The sequence below is a fragment of the Stigmatopora nigra genome, chromosome 1, assembly GCF_051989575.1.
Source record: "Stigmatopora nigra isolate UIUO_SnigA chromosome 1, RoL_Snig_1.1, whole genome shotgun sequence".
Lineage (NCBI taxonomy): Eukaryota > Metazoa > Chordata > Actinopteri > Syngnathiformes > Syngnathidae > Stigmatopora > Stigmatopora nigra.
In genome coordinates, this window is record NC_135508.1 from 2,112,501 (window position 1) to 2,136,390 (window position 23,890).

Sequence of the window (23,890 nt, forward strand, 5' to 3'; positions counted from 1 at the left end):
AAGATACGATAATTTTTTTTCTTGAATTTCATTCATAGACGTCAAAATTCATTTTCTTTCACGTTCTATCTATTGATCTTATCTTATATCTTATATTTTGAAATAAATGTCTGTATCGGCCACATTTTCTTGCGTTATGACACCATGGCGTTAGGATGTCATAGTATTTCGTCTTAGTCTACTTGCAGTTTTGAGCATGTCAAGTCTAATTTGTGCGCATATAATGCGGAAAAATACTGTACCATATTTTCACGACTCTAAGGCGCACCGTCAATGAATGACATTTTTCCATATATAAGGCGCACTGTATTATAAGGCGCACTGTACTATAAGGCGCACTGTCTATTTTGGAGAAAATTGAAGACTTAAGTGCGCCTTATAGTCGTGAAAATACGGTAATTGCTATTGACTTCCAGGTATGAAGCACTCTCTACACAGTCACCTCTAGAGCCAGCCATTGTTGATGTTTTGGATTTTTTGGTATAAAATCTTGCAGTGGGGGAGGAGCTATATGATGGAAGATTTTGTAAACTAAGATGGCATCTGCATATTTAACAGTATTGTTTCAGTTCAGGCGTTTGTGTTTTTTTAATATCCCACAGTGGTGTTTTTGTTTTTCTGTTTTTTTCCATATATAAGGCGCACTGGATTATAAGACGCCCTGTCTATTGTGGAGAAAATTTAGGACTATTAAGTGCGCCTTATAGTCGTGAAAATACGGTAATTGCTATTGACTTTCAGGGTATGAAGCACTGACTACTTTACAGTCACCTCTAGAGCCAGCCATTGTTGATGTTTTGGATTTTTTTGTATAAAATCTTGCGGTGGGGGAGGAGCTATATGATGGAAGATTTTGTAAACTAAGGTGGCATCTGCATATTTCACAGCATTGTTTCAGTTCAGGCGTTTGGTTTTTTTTTAATATCCTACAGTGGTGGTTTTTCATTTTTGGTTTTCAGTTTTTTCCATATATAAGGCGCACTGGATTATAAGGCACTCTGTTCATTTTGGAGAAAATGTCAGACTTTTAAGTGCGCCTTATAGTCGTGAAAATACGGTAGTTCATTACTAAGAAAACATGGCGGCCTGTCATTATTTACACCAACTGAAGAATTATTTTCAGTTGGGTTGTTAAATAAAATGTAAGTTATTTTCCCATGAGAAAATGGTTTACCTGGCGATACTCCAGTCCGGTTCAATCCTGATCACAGTGGGGTCTTCTGTATAATTAAACTTGACCTCCGGGTTTCGGAGCTCAGCGGCATCTATGTCCACCAAGACAGGTGTACTTCCTGGATATAAGCCAGCTGGTGTTATGCACACGATCTCATGGGCATTCCTCCTGGATGGACACATGATAATACAATGTTTCAACTAGTTGTTTTGTTGTGATATCTATCTAGAACAGGGGTGTCAAACTCCCTTTGGTCTGCGGGCCGAATACAGCTTAATTTGAGATCAAGCGGGCGGGACCAGTAAACTCATTGCAAAATGACATAGAACTAACAATAAGCCCACTTTTTTACCTTTATATTAGTCACTAATACTAATAATTAGGGCAAAGAATCAGTAAATTATCAAAATGTTTATTAATAGAATTTTCCTTTTACATTATGAACAATATATTATGAACAAGAGAATAACAACAACATAAATAAATTTCAATTCATGTTGTCTGCACGTACTAAAACACTGCGCCCCTAGCGTATGATACAAGAACTACACATTTTAAAGAAAATTCATATTTTTTTATACAATGCAGCTTTCATCCCCGGGCCATACCAAACCACCAGACGGGTCGGATCCGGCCCGCGGGCCGTATGTTTGACACCCCTGACCTGCCAAATATGGTGATGCTTTGAGTTTGGTTGCTTAGACAGGATAATTTTTTACTCATTTAAAGTGCTTTTCATGCTTTTTTTGGAATGAATTGCATTTTTTTGGTCGTTAAACAAGTATAATTAGATTTAAAACATCATCATAAAGTATATGAATAATAAAGAAACAAATAATCAATAATTAATAATAATAAAGACAGTCAATAGGTAATAAATAAATGAATCAATGTTATAAGTAGTCAACAACATTGTATCAATTCTATGGAAAGAACAAAAAACTTTATTGTAAAAATTTACTGTATATCTTGTAAATATTTTCCTTGTCTAAATTTTGTGGAAAAAAAAACATTATATACGTATATATTTTATACTATTTTTACATGTTCTTGTCTGTTAAAATAATTTGGGTACATTTACTAATGAGCAAGGAACCTTCCATTGATACTTTAGATCAGGGGTGTCAAACATACGGCCCGCGGGCCGGATCCGGCCCGTCTGCTGGTTTGGTACGGCCCGGGGAAGAAAGCTGCATTGTATAAAAAATATATGAATTTTCTTTAAAATGTGTAGTTCTTGTATTATCCGCTAGGGGGCGCAGTGTTTTAGAACGTGCAGACAACATGAATTGACATTTATTTATGTTCTTATGTTATTCTCTTGTTCATAATATATTGTTCATAATATAAAAGGAAAATTCTGTTAAGAAATATTTTGATAATTTACTCATTTTTTGCACTAATTATTAGTATTAGTGACTAATACAGTTTTGAAAAAAGTGGGCTTATTGTTAGTTCTATGTAATTTTGCAATGAGTTTACTGGTCCGGCCAACTTGATCTCAAATTAAGCTGAATTCGACCCACAGACCAAAGGGAGTTTGACACCCCTGATCTACAACCATGTGAATTTAATTCTAAAACATGTTGCCACACCAGTTTGACACGCGTACATTAAGGCTCGAGTCTTGTAACTCTAGAAATACTTGAATACTTGCAAAAATATATCCGTCAACTAAATTTTACCCATTAGTATCCTTTTTAAATCAATCACTACATGACAACCACACCATTTGAACACTTCAATTGGGATTCCGGTACCCGGACATTTCGTCGATTGGACACTTCATCACCAGACAGTTTGTCCAACAGACACGTCGCCAACTTTAGTACGTGCAGACAACATGAATTGACATTTATTTATGTTCTTATGTTATTCTCTTGTTCATAATATATTGTTCATAATGTAAAAGGAAAATTGTGTTCATAAACATTATGATAATTGACTCATTCTTTGCACTAATTATTAGTATTAGTGACTAAAACAGTTTTGAAAAAAGTGGGCTCATTGTTAGTTCTATGTCATTTTGCAATGAGTTTACTGCTCCGGCCCGCTTGATCTCAAATTAAGCCGTATTCGGCTCATAGACCAAAGGGAGTTTGACACCCCTGGTTTAAACAGACATATATATATAGTAAATCTATGACTTATCTATATTTCATGACTACATCACACTAACATACCTAGCTTGCTTATATACACCAAGTTTGTCCAAATTAAAGCCTAGCAATCAATTAAGTTTATATTAGTGCCTTTTTGAAGGCAATTTAACTTTCACCCAAATCCACACCCCCCCAAAAAAAAATGAATTTTGATGTTATCTTATGTCACATCCCCGTTTAGCATAACGGCAACATAATCTGCAATGTCCTGGTTGGCTAGTAACCATAGCAACCTATTTTAAATGCATACAGCAGCAACCTTGATAAAGATGTTACAAATGCAGTAGCAGTACAGTTCGGGTTTGACAGATAAATACGGAGTTGTGGTGAAGAATCAACTGGATTTACTGCGAAAAGGCTGTGACGACGGCAACATCAAAGCTAGTGCACAGTCGTTGCTTCAACACAGATTAGCAGCGGGGGGGCTAATCCCTACATTTGACATGCATGGCACTGTTGTCATAGTTAAGAATGTTTTCTTTGCCCGAGTTAAACAAAAAAAAGTGTACGAGAACATATCACATACAGTAACACCTTGAGATATGATCTAAATTCATCGCAGGATCTCAAATGTCTCATATCTCAAGGCAAGATACAAATTTACCTGTTTTTTTCCACGTATCTCAAATGTTCTCATATGTTAGGGCAAAAATTTGCTCATAATTTTCCTCGTATTTCAGGGCAAACATTTGCTCAGAATTTTTCTACTATCTCAAATTTCTTGTATCTCAGAGCAAAAATTTGCCCATAATTTTCCTCGTATTTCAGGGCAAAAATTTGCCCAGAATTTTCCTTCTAGCTCAAATTTCTTGTATCTCAGGGCAAAGATTTGCCCGGAATTTTCCTCATATCTGAAATTTCTCGTATCTCAGGGCCAAAAATTGCCCGGAATTTTCCTCGTATCTCAAATATCTCTTATCTCAAGGCAAAAATTTGCCCGGAAATTTCCTCGTTTCTCAAGGCAAAAATTTCCCTGGAATTTTCCTCATCTAAAATTTCTCATATCTCAGGGCAAAAAATTCCCTGGAATTTTCCTCATATCTCAAATTTCTCGTGTCTCAGAACAACAATTTTCCCAGAATTTTCCTTGTATCTCAAATTTCTCGTATCTCAGGGCAAAAAATTACCTGGAAATTTCCTCGGATCTCAGGGCAGAAATTTGCCCCGAATTTTCCTTGTATCTCAAATTTCTCATATCTCAGGGCAAGACACAAATTTGCCTGGAATGTTCCACGTATCTCAAATTTCACATATGTCAGAGCAAAAATTTCCCCGGAACTTTCATCGTATCTCAAATTTCTCGTATCACAGGGAAAAAATTAGCAGGGAATTTTCCTCGTATCTCAGGGCAAAAATCTGCCCAGAATTTTCCTCGTATCTCAAATTTCTCTTAACTCAAGGCAAAAATTTGCCCGGAATTTGCCTAGTATCTCAAATTTTTCTTATCTCAAGGCAAAATTGGCCCAGAATTTTCCTCTTATCTAAAGGCAAAAATTTGCCCGGAATTTTCTTCATATCTAAAATTTCTCGTATCTCAGGGCAAAAAAATTCAACCGGAACTCTCCTCGTATCTCAAATTTCTCGTACGTTAGGACACTCGTATGTCAAGGTATTACTGTATACTGACTGAATAGCTACGAGCAGGTCTCACCATGTTTCTTGGACATATTAACCGCTATTTCAAACAGATTTGTGTTCTCCATCACAACATCTCGGTTTTGTTTTGGTCCCGAGTTCCTCAAAAGGGTCCTCAAATGTCAAGAGCAATTTACGTCAATCCGAACAGATTTCACAGAAAAATAAAGAAGCACCTGTGTAATGCCAATAGAGCAAAATATTCTTACTTTTTAAAATGACAGGGTTGCGGACCGATACTGACAGAAACAGAACTTCCCGCGTTGAGATAGCTTCCCTCAATAGTGACACGGGTGCCCCCAGAAATTGGACCCTGAGAAGGTTGGATGCCAGTGAAGAATGGCGTCTGGAAAAGAAACAAAACAAACAAACTCAGTGATTTAAACCTCGAATAAGAAGAAATTGAGTTCTATAAACAAGATGAGACCAAGACTATGTATCATAACTGAACCTAGAAACAATTCACCCCCAAAAATAAAATCCCTGGACTACAAACATCATTCAAAAAACGTGGTCCTTACCACAAAAGTGAATGGCCTGGGGGATAGAGCCCTGTAGTCATTAATGCAGTCCCTCACACACACCTCCACCTGAGCTTCTTGTACTCGATATCCAGTGGCATCATTCAGCAGACACACTATCCTATTGGTCGATGGTCGAAGGCAAGATGGAGAAAGAGCAGATGAGTCAACACAATTCAAATTTGTTTGCAAAAAGACCTAATCACATATCAGGACCAAATTTATTCAGCATGAACATTTCCATTGAAGCTAACAGACAAGTCCAGTTTGATTTTGCTAAAAGTATCAGAATATTTTACAGTAATCAAATTATTTTGAAAACTCTTCTCACTTGTGGTAAATTACAAGGCCTGGATATCCAATTATCTATATTTTAATTTGAAACCTAAAGGTTTGGTATGATGTGTAAATGTCGGTATACATAAAAAATTATATATATTGAATCTAAATACAATTTAATAGGTTGTGTATATATGTAAGTTTTTGTATAAACACACACAAGCCTACATATCATATACATATAATATGTATTTATTTATTTAGTCATTTATGATTGGTAGCGGTGACTACAATAAGGACCTCTAAAGAAAATGTATCTCATATTTATCGCTTATTTATCCTATATTTATCTCAAATTTATCACATATTTATCACACATTTATCACACATTCATCACACATTCATCGCATTTTTATCGCATATTTATCGCATATTTATCTCACATTTATCACACATTTATCTAATCTTTATCTCATATTTCCCTCATATCTTTTGCATATTTCTGTCATATGTATCGCATATTTACCACATATTTATCGCATATTTATTGTATATTTACCACATAATTTACACATATTTACTGCATATTTATCTCATATTTATCTCATATTAATCTCATATTAATCTCCTATTTATCTCATATTTATCTCATATTTATCTCATATTTATCTCATATTAATCTCATATTAATCTCATATTTATCTCATATTTATCTCATATTAATCTCATATTAATCTCATATTTATCTCATATTTATCTCATATTTATCTCATATTTATCTCATATTTATCTCATATTTATCTCATATTTATCTCATATTTATCTTATATTTATCTCATATTTATCTCATATTTATCTCATATTTATCTCATATTTATCTCATATTTATCTCATATTTATCTCATATTTATCTCATATTTATCAGATATTTATCAGATAATCTCATATTTATCTCATATTTTTCCTATATTTATCTCATATTTATCTAATATTTTTCTCATATTTATCTCATTTCTCTCATATTTATTGCATATTTATCGCATATTTATTGCATATTTATCGCATATTCATTGCATATTTATCTCAGATTCGTCTCATATCTCAAATTTATCTCACATTTATCTCACATTTATCTCACATTTATCTCACATTAATCTCACATTTATCTCACATTTATCTCCCATTTATCTCCCATTTATCTCACATTTATCTCACATTTATCACATACTTATTATCGACTTTATCAGGCAGCAGATGAATACTACAACATACTGCATCAGATGAGCAGTACACCCATGCATTAATATACAAATGAATCTCCACTATCCTCAATTAGGTGATTATGAAAATGCATTGACTCATTAACGCACCTTAATTCAAACAAGTCAAATACACTTTTAGGATTGCACCGTCATAAAAAAAGTATCTTTTCATTTACCTCTCGGCGCTCAGATACTCTGTTTCCATGGGAACGCAGGGCACTTTTCCTAACCTGACGCCCATCTTGATGTCTCTGAAGTGCAAACCCAGGTTTTCTCCCAAGATGGTGACCCTTGTTCCACCTTGGCGGGGTCCTGTGTCCGGAAACAACTGTAGGTCAAGAGTCAGAGAGTTTGTTTCATTCAATGTAGTGACACACACTGTCCACATATTTCACTGTCATCTCTAAATTCGGAGTTAAAAAGGTCCTAAATACTAACAGACTATATTTGTAAAATAAACAGACGGTATTTGTAAAATAAACAGACAACATTTTTAAAATAAACAGACTAAAATGTGTAAAATAAACAGAATAAAATTTGTAAAATAAACAGACTATATTTGTAAAATAAACAGACTATATTTGTAAATTAAACAGACTATATTTGTAAAATAAACAGACTATTTGTAGAATAAACAGACTATATTTGTAAAGTAAACAGACTATATTTGTAAAATAAACAGATTATATTTGTAAAATAAACAGAAAATATTTGTAAAATAAATAGACAAAATTTGTAAAATAAAAAGACGATATTTGTAAAATAAACAGACAATATTTGTAAAATAAACAGACAATATTTGTAAAATAAACAGACTACATTTGTAAAATAAACAGACTACATTTGTAAAATAAACAGACAATATTTGAAAAATAAACAGACTATTTTTGTAAAATAAACAGAGTATATTTGTAAAAATAAACAGATGATATTTGTAAAATAAACCCACTATATTTGTAAAATAAACAGACTATATTTCTTAAAGTAAACAGATTATATTTGTAAAATAAACAGACAATTTTGTAAAATAAACAGACTATATTTGTAAAATAAATAGCAAGGCGGACGAGTGGCTACAAAAACGGCCTCGCAGTTCTGAGGTCATGGGTTTGATCTCTGTATAGATTTTGCACATTCTCCCTTGGCTCACAAGGGTTTTCTCCAGGTTATCTGGTTTCCTCCCACATCCAAAAACATCCATGCTAGGCTAGCTGCTTGTCCCGTCTAAATGTGCCGTGCGATTGGCTGGCCATAGATAGGCACCAGCACCCTCTGTAATCTTTGCAGGGTAAGCTGATTGAACACTTCAAATTGCTCTTAGCTATGATTAGTTGTCCTTTGTCTAATTATGCCCTGTGATTAACCGACAACCGATTCAGTATGTCCCCTGCATGGTGCCTTAAGTCAGCTGGGATAGGCTCCAGCACCCCCGTGACCTTTGTGAAGATAAAGGGTCCAGAAGATGAATGAATGATAAAACAAATATCACATTCAATAGTAAAATACGCCAAATTCAATCGACACAGGTTTGAAGTGTCCAAGATCAATGTATCACTTAACAAGCAGCTGTCACCACTTGTCCATCCAGCACCCCACGCGACCCTTGTGAGAATAAAAGGTTCAAAAAAATGAATGAACTCTTTTAAAGTTAAGACATATGCGGTTGAAACTAATCAACAAGACAGCAAACAAAAACCAATGTGATATTTCAAAGCTATAATTAAGAGCTATTAGGCAAGGCTTGGTTTGTAGTACTTTCCGGGCTGTGGTGGGAAAAACATTGAGCGGTGCTCCTTGAAAGAATAATGTGATTTATCACACTAGATTATGATATGTAATGTGCTGTGACAAAACAAATATAGGGATGGATGACTGCTGGTTGCTACCAACATGCTTACACATGCTAATTATGTGTCCTTTATGCTCTGTATTAGCCTGCAGACTGCAAAGTGTGGCTGGAAACTACAGTGGTACCTCGACATATGAGTGCTCTGACACATGAGCAATTTGAGATGAGTACAATTTTCAGCAAATATTTATCTTGAGATACGATTAAAAATTTTAGCAAATATTTATCTTGAGATACGAGTACATTTTTTTGGCAAATATTTATCTTGAGATACGAGTAAATTTTTTAGCAAATACTTATCTTGAGATACGAGTACATTTTTTTAGCAAATATTTATCTTGAGATACGAGTAAAATTTTTAGCAAATATTTATCTTGAGATACGAGTAAAAATTTGACCAAATATTTATCTTGACATACGAGTAAATTTTTTTAGCAAATATTTATCTTGAGATACGAGTAAAATTTTTAGCAAATATTTATCTTGAGATACGAGTAAAATTTTTAGCAAATATTTATCTTGAGATACGAGTACATTTTTTAGCAAATATTTATATTGAGATACGAGTAATTTTTTTAGCAAATATTTATCTTGAGATACGAGTACATTTTTTAGCAAATATTTATCTTGAGATACAAGTAAATTTTTTAGCAAATATTTATCTTGAGATACGAGTAAAAATTTTAGCAAATATTTATCTTGAGATAGGAGTAAAATTTTTAGCAAATACTTATCTTGAGATACGAGTAAAATTTTTAGCAAATATTTATCTTGAGATACGAGTACATTTTTAGCAAATATTTATCTTGAGATACGAGGAAAATTTTAGCAAATATTTATCTTGAGATAGGAGTAAAATTTTTAGCAAATACTTATCTTGAGATACGAGTAAAATTTTTAGCAAATATTTATCTTGAGATACGAGTACATTTTTAGCAAATATTTATCTTGAGATACGAGGAAATTTTTAGCAAATATTTATCTTGAGCTCCGAGTACAATTTTTACCAAATATTTATCTTGAGATCCACAATAAAAGTGCTGAAAATACAAAGCTATACCTTTGGACCAAAACAAACCCAAAAACAACAATCAAATAAACATCAATCCGTCTTTACCAGAGTACCAGTTTGATGTAATACTACGTAACGATATCGCTTCAACGCCAAGGGCAAAAATAAGAAGCCGGCGTGTACTTGTTTTAATAGCAAGGCATTAAAATAGAGTACTTTTCATTCTGTGTGAAGGACACCAAGAAGAGATTTTGTGACCTCTGGGGATTGGTCGGGAAGAGCTGATGCAATAGCCTATCAAAGTTACTCAGCCTTGGATCTCTGCAGGTAACCATATGCCCTTCAAATGAGGGTGATGGATTAAGATGTGTTGGGAAAATGACGCCATATTAAGTTATTAGTTTCTTATCATCTTTGCATCTTTTCTTTTAGTATCGTACTGGAGCGTATTATTGGACTACTTTATGCAAAACTCGTTTTCAGACTATGCTGTGAAGGTATTGAGTTGAATAAAATTTTGAGGTGCGCAATGGAGCTCGAGAACAATGAAGCACTTCAAATTGTGTACTAGTACTGTATAAAGATATAAAAGTGTGAGGAGTTGGATACTTCTGTTTTTAATGGAAGGGATAGAAAATTATTCAAAACTGTGTTTGGATGAGGATATTTGATTATTGATTGGATGAAATGCAGTTCACTCTAAACCAGTGGTCGTCAAACTATTCCAGAAAGGGCTACAGTGGGGGCAGGTTTTTGTCCCAATCAGAGGAAACCTTTCCCGCCAAGCTAGTATCCTAAAAGTGTAATTAGTGGATTGCAGTCAGATGCTTCATTTTCAGCAGAAACTGTTTGTGTTGGATTGGTTGGAACAAAAACTTGCACCTACAGCAAATACTACTACTACTGCTGCTCCTACTACTTCTACTCCAATAACTCCTATTACTTCTACTTCTACTAGTACCACTCCAACAATTCCTCTTACTTCTACTACTACGAGTACTACTCCAACAACTCATATTACTTATACTACTATGAGTACCACTCCAACAACTCATATTACTTCTACTACTACTACTACTACTACTACTACCCCTACTCCTACTACTACTTCTCCTACTACAACTACTACTGCTCCCCTTTCTCTTCCTCCTCCCCCTCCTACTACTACTAATGCTACTGCTACTACTAGTTCTACTCCTTCTACTACTCCAACAACTCCTACTACTTCTACGTCTACTCCAACAACTCCTACTACTCCAACAACTCCTACTACTTCTACTACTACTACTCCAACAGCTCCTACTATTTCTACTACTACTACTTCTACTACTACTACTCCAACAGCTCCTACTATTTCTACTACTACTACTACTTCTACTACTACTACTACTCCAACAGCTCCTACTATTTCTACTACTACTACTACTACTACTACTACTACTACTCCAACAACTCCTATCACTTCTTCTACTACCACTACTACTCCTACCACTACTACTCCAACAATTCCTATTACTTCTTCTACTACTACTACAATTCCTAACACGACAACTCCAACAACTCCTATTACTTCTACTACTACTACCACAACACCAACACTACCTGTACTACTGTTTAACAATCCAACGCATATTTTAAGAACAACATTACTCAAGAACTTGTCCATTCTGAATGACCAACTATTCTGCCAGGTTACGATAATAATTACACTCTTATTTCCCAAACCAAATTGAAGCTGTTGCCTCAGAGCAACACAAATAGTAATCAATATTATTTACTCCCAAGTAAAAAAAAATTAATGACATCATAAAAAGAGAAAAAGCTGTAATAAAAAAAAATGCACTAAAATAAATGACAGGGAAAAAAACACGTTATATAACCACTGTCATTTCTATATTTTTTGTTGATTTTTAAAAAAAGTATATTTTTTTTACCTTTGTTATTTTGGGATGGGTACATCGACTATTTCCAGAGGTGGCGTGCATCCAGCCTCTCCCATCAGCCACCTGCAACGATCCATGGGAATTGCCACCAATGGTACATTCCTGCCTGAGGGAGCACTTTCTGTCCTGGACACACCACCCGCATTCGAACCGTGGGTCGGCCTTCAGACACATCCCACAGCTATCCCGTAGTGCCTTGCACTTGTACAGGTGAGCTGGACGACAAAATAGAATAAAAAACAAACATTAAGTTAGGTTAGAACAGTATTTCATCGCGTATTTGGGGAATTTAATGGTTGCAGTAACAATACAGACACAGAAGACATTGTAGAGCTAGTTAAAAAAAAATACAATTTAAAAACCAACCTGTTTATAATATGTTCTATAATTATGATGTAAGCAGTCGTTTATTTACACTTTTTATGAGTTTTGACCAATTCCATAGGAACCAATTTTTTAGATTTTTATTAGGTTTACACAACATTTGCATAAATTGGAAAAAAAGTCCTTTATATGAAGTAAGAAAAGAAATACAGGCCCTCGATAGGTTGCATCTGAAAGTCAGGGTGGAGGCGGGGCTAATAGAGCCAACCCAGGAGAAGAAAGGTATCAAAATTTTAAACTAAATTAAAATTAAGTTTAGTGTAAAGTTAGATTAAACTCATTTTTTAGGGTCTGCATCGTAATCCAAATTCATTTAAAAAAAAGGATGTTATGTTACGAGCACGTTGCCGTGCAAAAAAAGTCTCTCTCCGCAAAATCTGTCTATTTTTTGTAGTATTAAACACATTTTAGTACTATTAAACTACTAGTTATTTGTTCCTTTGTTAATATATGGAAAATTTTAGGAAATAAAAATGATTTTCCTATTCAATATCCTGTTTTGGGTGATTTTACAGAGGGTTGGAACAAATTAATTAGTTTTTAGTTCATTTCTATGGGAAACATTGATTTGAGATACGAGTAAATTGACATACGAGCTCAGTCCCAGAACGATTTAATTAGTTTTTAGTTCATTTCTATGGGAAACATTGATTTTAGATACAAGTAAATCAAGATACGAGCTCAGTCCCGGCATGAATGAAGCTCGTATCTCGAGGTACCACTGTAGTATAACATGGCAACATTTCATGACACCTGTTGTGTCAACTCTAAAGTTTTTGGTGTTAAATTTCTGAAAGAAAACAATGAAAAAGGGCCTATAAATCATGTACATAATGTTGTATGCTTTGAAGACAAAGCAAATGTTTAAAAAAAAAGAATAAATCCATAATTTAAATGTCCCCAAAATTATTCCAGCAGTTAATTTATTTTAATACCAAAAGGGAATTTGATCATTTGTTGTGCAAAAAAAACCTCCTCAGAGTGGAAAAAAAAGTCATTAGAACCAGAAATGAACACAAATAATCTTTAACACCTGAGAAGAGGAGGATGATGAAAGAAACTAGTAAATGTGTGTGTGTGTCTATGCAATTGGCTACAAATGGCATTATTAAAATAAAGACGCATCCACACATGAAAGCACATTAAAATGAGCTAAAATAACAAAAAAAAGGTTTCAAGCAGACCAGAATGTGGGGGAAAAAAACATCTCTTCTTCTTCTACTACTTCTTCTTCTACTGTTTCTTCTTCTTCTTCTACTTTCTTCTTCTTCTTCTTCTTCTACTTCTTCTTCTTCTACTTCTTCTTCTTCTACTCTTTCTTCTTCTTCTACTTCTTCTTCTACTCTTTGTCAGATCCAAAGACACACAATGGCCGCCGACTTCAAAGTGAGCTCTTTTGAATCCTCTAACCATGGCCTTAGCACGGCCTAATCTGATTAGCAATGGTTTATCATAAAAGTAGCATAACGCTAATTAATCTGAAGCAAATGAATGATTTAATTAACATCTCCCCACTCCACACTGGGGCAAAGCTGGGCAAGTGCCAAAATGCTCCTCCTCTGACAGATAATACGACGACAAGGGTCGGCTGTTGGGGAGGATTAATGAAGGATGGAGAGAAAAATAAGAGGAGAAGAAGAAGAAGTGGATGTCTTTATTGTGTGTATGTGAGCGAGGATGCTTACATCATGTGTGCGATTAAAAGGGAAACAGAATGGAGTGCTCGGTTCTCATACATCACTTTGCTAATAAAAATGGGATGTGTAATAGAGAGAAGTAGTAAATAAGCAGAAGTAGAAGACTGTAGGGTCAAATTTCATTCCGGACTGGAAATTTATGACTGCTTGTCAGCGTTTGGGTCAAAGGTGAGGTGACCTTTGGGTAAAAAAATGGGGTGGGGTATACTTTCATCTGGTTGACAGTCAACCCTAATATATAATATAATTTATACATATATTATATATATACATATATATTATGTATGTGTATATATATACTATATTAGTATATGTATATATATAAATACATACACATACATACACAAACATACATATACATACAAACACATACATACATATAAATACACACATACATGCATATGTATACACATACATACATATATATACACATACATACACATATATTTATATGTATAAATACATACACATACATACACAAACATACATATACATACAAACACATACATACATATAAATACACACATACATGCATATGTATACACATACATACATATATATACACATACATACACATATATTTATATGTATAAATACATACACATACATACATATACATACACACATACATGCATATGTATACACATACATACATATATATATATATATATATATATATATATATATATATATATATATATATATATATATATATATATATATATATATATATATATATATATATATATATATATATATATATATATATATATATATATATATATACACATACATATACATATGTGTACATACACATATTTATATGTATAAATACATACACACATAAATACACCTAAATACACATAAATACACACACACACACACACACATACATATACACACATACATACATATACACACATACATACATACACATACATACATATATGTACACATATATGTATGTATACACATACATACATATATGTACACACATACATACATATATGTACACATACATACATATATGTACACATATACATACATATATATACACATACATACATATATGTACACATATACATACATATATATACACATACATACATATATGTACACATATACATACATATATATATACACATACATACATATATGTACACATATACATACATATATATACACATACATACATATATGTACACATATACATACATATATATACACATACATACATATATGTACACATATACATACATTTATAAACACATACATACAACCAGTAATTTTCTGAACCAATTCATCCACATTATGGTCGCAGGGGGTGCTGCAGCCTACCCCCTTAGGCCACAAGGTGGGGGATACCCTGAATTAGTGGCCATCCAATGGCACGGTACAATGAAACAAACAACCAATCACTTGTAACTCATTGACAAGACGAACGGCAGTGTGACTTGACTGGGAAGTGGGTGACAAAACAGATCGGTCGCCTTATTAAAAGCAGGGACAATGTCATCTACAGATAAGAAATGAAAAGTGACTGAAAGAAAGCAACAACTGCAAGGGTTTATTTATTTTTTTGTGGATTTCCAGCGAATATCTCTGTGACACACTTCAGAGCTCAGCTTGTGTTATTTTGTGTAATGGGATGTCGCCATCCATTAGCCTTCCCATCTCAAAAAATGTTACACTTGAGAAAGAATTTCTAATGTGTAATTGTTTTCCACTCCATGCGCACAGTCAATTAAAATAATAAATGTCATCCTTTGGTGTCACTTTTGCTTTTTCTTTATCAACTCTTCCCGTTCTCGTCTACGTTTTCTACTATTAAACGTCACATTTGTCAAGCTGTCATTCAGCCATCTTTTTTTACTGGGTTTTTACGGGTTTCTCCATTTTATCCATCTGTTTATCTCACTTCGATCAGGTTCAATTTGGAGAGATGGATGTTTTTTTTGTTGGCTAATCGTTAATTTCCATGTTTTTGCAGCTCTTTTCGTAAATAATAGCAAAACTGCAGTTTTATTTTTAACGTTAACATGTTTTAAGTTAGGTGGGAGGTGAATTGAGGGCTTATACGACTATGAGGCGCACCACATTATAAGGCGCACCCTCAATGAATGACATATTTCCATATATAAGGCGCACTGGATTATAAGGCGCCCTGTCTATTTTGGAGAAAATTGAAGACTTTTAAGTGCGCCTTATAGTGGTGAAAATACGGTAATTGCTATTGACTTCCAGGTATGAAGCACTCACTACTATACAGTCACCTCTAGAGCCAGCCATTGTTGATGTTTTGGATTTTTTTTTTGTATAAAATCTTGCAGTGGGGGAGGATCTATATGATGGAAGATTTTGTAAACTAAGATGTCATCTGCATATTTAACAGTTGAGTATTCAGTTCAGGCGTTTGTGTTTTTTTAAATATCCGACAGTGGTGGTTTTTCGTTTTTGGTTTTCTGTTTTTTCCATATATAAGGCGGACTGGATTATAAGGCGCACTGTCTATTTTGGAGAAAATTTCAGACTTTTAAGTGCGCCTTATTGTCGTGAAAATATGATAATGAATATTTTACCTTGGATGTTGAAGGGATTATCGATGACAAAGTTTCCATTCCACAGCACGGAAAGGTCAACTGGGAGGTCACTGATGTCACTGCCCTCGTAGTCATACTGATGAATAAACAAAAGGAGAATGTGAGCATTTACTAAACTGCTAACCCCAAAATGTATATTATTCAACATATCCGTGCAAAGTGATCAACATACTGCAAAAAATATCCCGTAAAAAAATTGAAATGACAAAAAAATGTATGAAATACAGGAAAATTTATGTATTGAAGTACTTGTTGGATCATTCCGTATCCGAAATGGATAAAATTTGATCGGTTTCACAAAAAAAAACCTTAAAAAAATCTGGTACAAAAGTATGGCGTATACAATGTGAAATGATTAAAAAAACGTATAAAACAAGGAAAAAAAACGTATAAAATAAGGAAAACTACGTATAAAATAAAGAAAACATCGAATAAAATAAGGAAAAATGTATAAAATAAGGAAAATGACGTATAAAATAAGGAAAAAACATATAAAATAAGAAAGACAACGTATAAAATAAGGAAGAAAACATAAAATAAGGAAAATAAACTTATAAAATAAGGAAAATAAACTTATAAAATAAGGAAAGAAACGTATAAAATTAGGAAAAAAACATAAAATAGGGAAAAAAATGTATAAAATACGGGAAAAAACTTATAAAATAGGGAAAAAAATGTATACAATTAGGAAAAAAACATAAAATAGGGAAAAAAATGTATAAAATACGGGAAAAAACTTATAAAATAGGGAAAAAAATGTATAAAATACGGGAAAAAACTTATAAAATAAGGAAAAAACGTATAAAATAAGGAAAAAAACGCATAACATAATGAAAAAAACGTATAAAATAAGGAAAAAAAACATTAGAATGAGGAAAAAAAACATATAAAGTTAGGAGAAAACGTATAAAATAAGGTAAAAACGTATAAAATAAGGGGAAAAAATGTGCAAAATGAGGAAAAAAAACATAAAATAAGGAAAAAAAACTGCCAGCTATGATCCACCATACACATCCACACAAGGAAATAACATCAAACCTTTTTTTTCTGCAAAAAATGTTGAGAATGTCACAGGAAGGTGAAAAACAATCTCAAAATGATAGAAGAGAAAAGAATGTGAAGAAGATAATCAAACGGCCCAAAACGTGAAACGATGTTCACTCAAACATGATGTAGTGGCCACATGAGAGAAGACTGAAAGATGCGATAGCAAAGGAAATTTCAAAGTGAAATTGGCATTTTCCATTTGCTCACTGACACGCTATCTCTTAAAAAAAAACACCACTTTACCACTCCAAATAAGCAATGGCGCTTGTAAACAGAAAATATACATTCTCCAGCACACACCCCATCTCCGAAACCTCCCCAAAAAACTCACACCAAGTAGAATATCATCATTAGCATGACCACAATGTCCCACTGGTTAAACACCCGCTTAAATACTGGCAACCAGCAGGGTAACAATAAGAGACTCCCAGGCAAGATGGCCATTAAATTTTAAAGGTTTTTCACTCGTCTACAGCCACCAAAACACGATGTACCCCCCCAAAGATGTCGTCGCATCATGCTTAATTCATGTGGTCTTTCATTGGCTGGAAAATGGCAACACAGGCCACACCGTTACCAAGTTCATACCTGGCAACTTGTACATTTTTCCCGTATTTTATACGTTTTTTTGGTCATTTCAAATTGTGTAAGCCGTATAACAACTTCTCAAACAAACACAAAAAACAATAACAAAACACATTCAGGCATTTATGAAGGACAATGTAATCATCTGGACTTTTTTTTTTTATAAAACAGTAAACTTTGATGACATGGCCATAACAGCCAAAACAAACAGACTCAAGGACAGTTTCTTCCCAAGAACTGTCAACCATACTCAACTCCAGTTCTTCACCTAAGTGGACCTAATCAAGACTTAACTTCCGTTAACCACTTCAGTCACTCTGTACCTACTTTACTACTACTTATTTACTATGTTGACTACTACTTATGTTGACTACTACTTATGTTGACTACTACTTATGTTGACTACTACTTATGTTGACTACTACTTATGTTGACTACTACTTATGTTGACTACTACTTATGTTGACTACTACTTATGTTGACTACTACTTATGTTGACTAGTACTTATTTACTATGTTGACTACTACTTATTTACTATGTTGACTACTACGAATGTTGACTACTACTTATTTACTATGTTGACGACTACTTATTTACTATGTTGACGACTACTTATTTACTATGTTGACGACTACTTATTTACTATGTTGACTACTACGAATGTTGACTACTACTTATTTACTATGTTGACGACTACTTATTTACTATGTTGACGACTACTTATTTACTATGTTGACGACTACTTATTTACTATGTTGACTCCTACTTATTTACTATGTTGACTCCTACTTATTTACTATGTTGACTCCTACTTATTTACTATGTTGACTCCTACTTATTTACTAGGTTGACTCCTACTTATTTACTATGTTGACTACTACTTATGTTGACTAATACTTATTTACTATGTTGACTACTACTTATGTTGACTACTACTTATGTTGACTACTACTTATGTTGACTACTACTTATGTTGACTACTACTTATGTTGACTACTACTTATGTTGACTACTACTTATTTACTATGTTGACTACTGCTTATTTACTATGTTGACTACTGCTTACTTACTATATTGACTCCTGCTTATTTACTATGTTGACTCCTACTTATTTACTATGTTGACTCCTACTTATTTACTATGTTGACTCCTACTTATTTACTATGTTGACTCATACTTATATACTATGTTGACCACTACTTATGTATAATGTTGACCACTACTTATGTATAATGCTGACCACTACTTATGTATAATGCTGACCACTACTTATGTATAATGTTGATTACTACGCATGTATAATGCTGACCACTACTTATGTATAATGCTGACCACTACTTATGTATAATGTTGACCACTACTTATTTATCATGCTGACCACTACTTATGTATCATGCTGACCACTACTTATGTATAATGCTGACCACTACTTATGTATAATGCTGACCACTACTTATGTATAATGCTGACCACTACTTATGTATAATGTTGACCACTACTTATTTATCATGTTGACCACTACTTATGTATCATGCTGACCACTACTTATGTATAATGCTGACCACTACTTATGTATAATGTTGACCACTACTTATTTATAATGCTGACCACTACTTATGTACAACACTGACCACTACTTATGTATAATGCTGACCACTACTTATGTATAATGCTGACCACTACTTATGTATAATGCTGACCACTACTTATGTATAATGCTGACCACTACTTATGTATAATGTTGACCACTACTTATGTATAATGTTGACCACTACTTATGTATAATGTTGACCACTACTTATGTATAATGCTGACCACTACTTATGTATAATGTATACCACTACTTATGTATAATGTTGACCACTACTTATGTATAATGTTGACCACTACTTAGGTATAATGTTGACCACTACTTATGTATAATGTTGACCACTACTTATGTATAATGTTGACCACTACTTATGTATAATGTTGACCACTACTTATGTATAACGTTGACCACTAATGTATTATGCTGACCACTACTTATGTATAATGCTGAACACTACTTATGTATAATGTTGACCACTACTTATGTATAATGTTGACCACTACTTATGTATAATGTTGACCACTACTTATGTATAATGTTGACCACTACTTATGTATAATGTTGACTACTACTAATTTACTATGTTGACTACTAATTATGTTGACTACCGATTATTTATTATGTTGACTACAACTTATGTTGACCACTACTTATTTATTATGCTGACTACTAATTTATTACGTTAACTACTAAGGCTAAACGTATAATGACAAAAAAAGCATTCACTTCAACCTTTTTGTCTCATCAAATTGATCATAATAATAATAATTGGAGTAACAGGCATAGAATTTTGATCCACATCTAGTGTCAATGTTTTTAAAAGTATAAAGTATCATTTTCTGACCCCCCCTATCCCTATTATTTCTAAACGAGAAGCCCCGGTGAACGAACGACTTAGTGTCCTTTCTCTCCTTCCCCGAGCACCAAAAAAGCTGCTGGAGATGAGTAATCAAACTCATTACTGGAGCCTCTGGCCAGCGCCTGCATGTCACTGCAGGTAATTAATCTACCTGAGCCAACGCATACAGTAGCAAGGTCCTCAGGGGAGAAAAGACTAGAGGAGAGAAGGTTGGTTGCAAAGAAATGTGCTAAAATCAAGTCAATGGGAAAAATAGAGGGAAATGTTAATTAGGCAGATAACATGATGAAAATCGGCAAAAATTCATCCCTATCAAACAAAGATGGCTGCTCTTATACGGAATGATTCCATATGTACTTCAATAGCGGTCAACTTTTGCGTTTTCCTGTATTTTATACGTTTTTTTTTGTCAATTCAATTTTTTTTTTTACTGTAACTTTTTTGTAAAAATGATCTCGTTTTACCCATTTTGGCTCTGTGGAATGATTCCAAGTACTGCATCACATGTAAATTTTTACATTTTTCAGTATTTTATGTTTTTTTTGTTATTTCAATTTTTTTACTGGATATTTTTCCTGTAACTTTTTTTGTAAAACAGATCTTGTTTTACCCATTTTGGCTCTATGGAATGATCCCAAGTACTGCAATACATGTAAATATTTACATTTTCCAGTATTTTATGTTTTTTGTTATTTAATTTTTTTTACTGGATATTTTTCCTGTATTTTTTTTGTAAAACAGATCTCATTTTACCCATTTTTGCTCTACGGAATGATCCCAAGTACTGCAATACATGTACATTTTTACATTTTCCGGTATTTTATATTTTTTGTCATTTCAATTTTTTTACTGGATGTTTTTTCCTGTATTTTTTTTGTAAAATCGATCTCGTTTTACCCATTTTGGCTCTACGGAATGATTCCAAGTACTGCAATACATGTAAATATTTACATTTTCCAGTATTTTATGTTTTTTTTTTTGTCATTTCAATTTTTTCACTGGATGTTTTTTCCTGTAACTTTTTTGTAAAACCGATCTCGTTTTACCCACTTTGGCTTTTGGCCCGATTTCATGTGGGGCGGACCATTTCAGACATAATACTTAGCTTTTTTTTTTTTAGATAAATAGATTAAATTAACTGGATTAAAGTCCCTGAATATTGAGTTTTTATAGATCTAAAACATGTTTATTTTAGCTTTTTTTTTAATATACTTTTAGATTTTACAAAATGATTTTTGAACTAAAAACACAGAAAAAATGATTAAAAAAATGACAATTATTGATTTAAAAGGGGGAAAATCAGGAAATTTAATATACATCTATATTATTCATTTTAATATGATCTAAAACAGAAAGTCGGCACTAATAATTTATTTTCTTGGGCCGCAAAAAATGTTGTGGCGGACCAAATTTGGCCCCCAGGCCGCCACTTTGACACCTGTGCTCTAAATTGTCCCTAGATAACAGCAATTGGTTTTGTTTCATGTATTGAAGTACATGTTGGATCATTCCCTATCCGAAATGGATAAAACGAGACTGGTTTCACACAAAAAGAACACCCTTAAAAAATCTGGTACAAAAGTATGGCATATACAATGTGAAATGATTAAAAAAATGTATAAAATAAGGAAAAAACGTATAAAATTAGGAAAAAAAAAACGTATAAAATAAGGAAAAAACGTATGAAATTAGGAAAAAAATGTATAAAATAAGGAAAACATATAAAATAAGGGAAAAATACGGGAAAAGCTTTTTTTTAATATATTTTTAGATTTTACAAAATGATTTTTGAACTAAAAACTGAAAAAAAATGCTCTAATTTGACCCCTAGCTAACAGCAATTGATTGTTTGTTTCATTGCGGCCTGCCATTGGCTAACCACCGATTCATGGTTTTCCCAGAAATTAGATGGGATAGGCTCTAGCACCCCCTGCGGATAAGATGCTCGGAAAATGAATGCGGAGTGGAAAGATGAAAGCTGGAGAAATCAGTGAAAAGCAACCAAAGGGGTTTTTTTTAATGGATCTGGCCTAACAAAATGGGGTGAGGACTTTAAGGGCCGATAAAGTGTGGGTTGGGGTGGGGGGCAGTCATTGTTAGTTGACAAAAGGGGGCTTTGGGGGACACAAAGTATGTAAGGTGAGCTGAAAGCAGTTGCCGGCCTCATTACTGTAACACGGCAAGTTGGCTGGGGTTCATTCGTTATCTACTCCCGCATTCGTTACATGAATCGTCTCCATGTATTGCTTGTCCCCCCCTGTGGATTGTTGGAATAGATATGGAACTGATGGTGGGTCCTATTAGGTCTATGTAGGGATTCTACTATGTTTTTCAAAGGGAGACCATGTGTGATTTGGGCTAAAAAGCTGATTTTTGTGTGGAGGTAAAGGTCGTGTTCTGGTAATTCGTCTTCTTGGCAGATACCTTGAAAGAGTGTTAGAGTAAGACTTCAAGTATCGTATTTTAACGACTATAAGGCGTACCGCGTTATAAGGCGCACCCGTAATGAATGACATTTTTTTGCATATATAAGGCGCACTGTATTATAAGGTGCATTGTATTATAAGGCGCACAGTATTATAAGGCGCACTGTATTATAAGGCGTACTGTCTATTTTGGAGAAAATGTAAGACTTTTAAGTGCGCCTTATAGTGGTGAAAATACGGTAATTGCAATTGACTTCCAGGTATGAAGCACTCACTACTTTACAGTCACCTCTAGAGCCAGCCATTGTTGATGTTTTGGATTTTTTTGTATGTAATCTTGTAGTGGGGGAGCAGCTATATGATGGAAGATGTTGTAAACTAAGATGGCATCTGCATATTTAACAGTATTGTTTCAGTTCAGGCGTTTGTGTTTTTTTAATATCCGACAGTGGTGGTTTTTTGTTTTTTGTTTTCTGTTTTTTCCATATACAAGGCGCACTGGATTATAAGGCGCACTGTCTATTTTGGAGAAAATTTAAGACTTTTAAGTGCGCCTTATAGTGGTGAAAATACGGTACTTGGTTTCTGTTGACTATTTTACTTCTTTGCCAGGAGTTTGTGATACATATGGCATTTTTGACAGTTATAGATCATGAATGGGGTTGTTGTTGGTTTCAAGGATGAAATTTCATTTGATTTAAAACTGAAACCTTGAAATTTTGGAGTAAAGAAAAATATTATCTTGAAATGCAAGCTTGTCAAAACCTGTGCTCGTTCGTATTCTGGACTGGTTTATCTTCACTAGGGTCGCGGGGGGTGCTCAAGCCAATCCCAGCTGAGTTCGGGCTAGGGTTGGGAGACAC

General features: G+C 33.7%; 1 protein-coding gene across 1 annotated transcript in view; it reads right to left on the reverse strand.

Annotated features, from left to right (window-relative positions):
* The window catches only part of LOC144196622 (plexin-A1-like), a 247,589-nt gene that overhangs the window by 56,520 nt on the left and 167,179 nt on the right, over positions 1-23,890 (reverse strand). Inside the window, exons 11-16 of the mRNA XM_077716977.1 lie at positions 16,498-16,594; positions 11,829-12,052; positions 7,210-7,361; positions 5,493-5,613; positions 5,181-5,317; positions 1,175-1,342 (exon numbers count right to left, since the gene is read on the reverse strand). Of these exons, the coding sequence (XP_077573103.1) occupies positions 1,175-1,342; positions 5,181-5,317; positions 5,493-5,613; positions 7,210-7,361; positions 11,829-12,052; positions 16,498-16,594 (899 nt within the window). The remainder of the gene's footprint in view (positions 1-1,174; positions 1,343-5,180; positions 5,318-5,492; positions 5,614-7,209; positions 7,362-11,828; positions 12,053-16,497; positions 16,595-23,890) is intronic.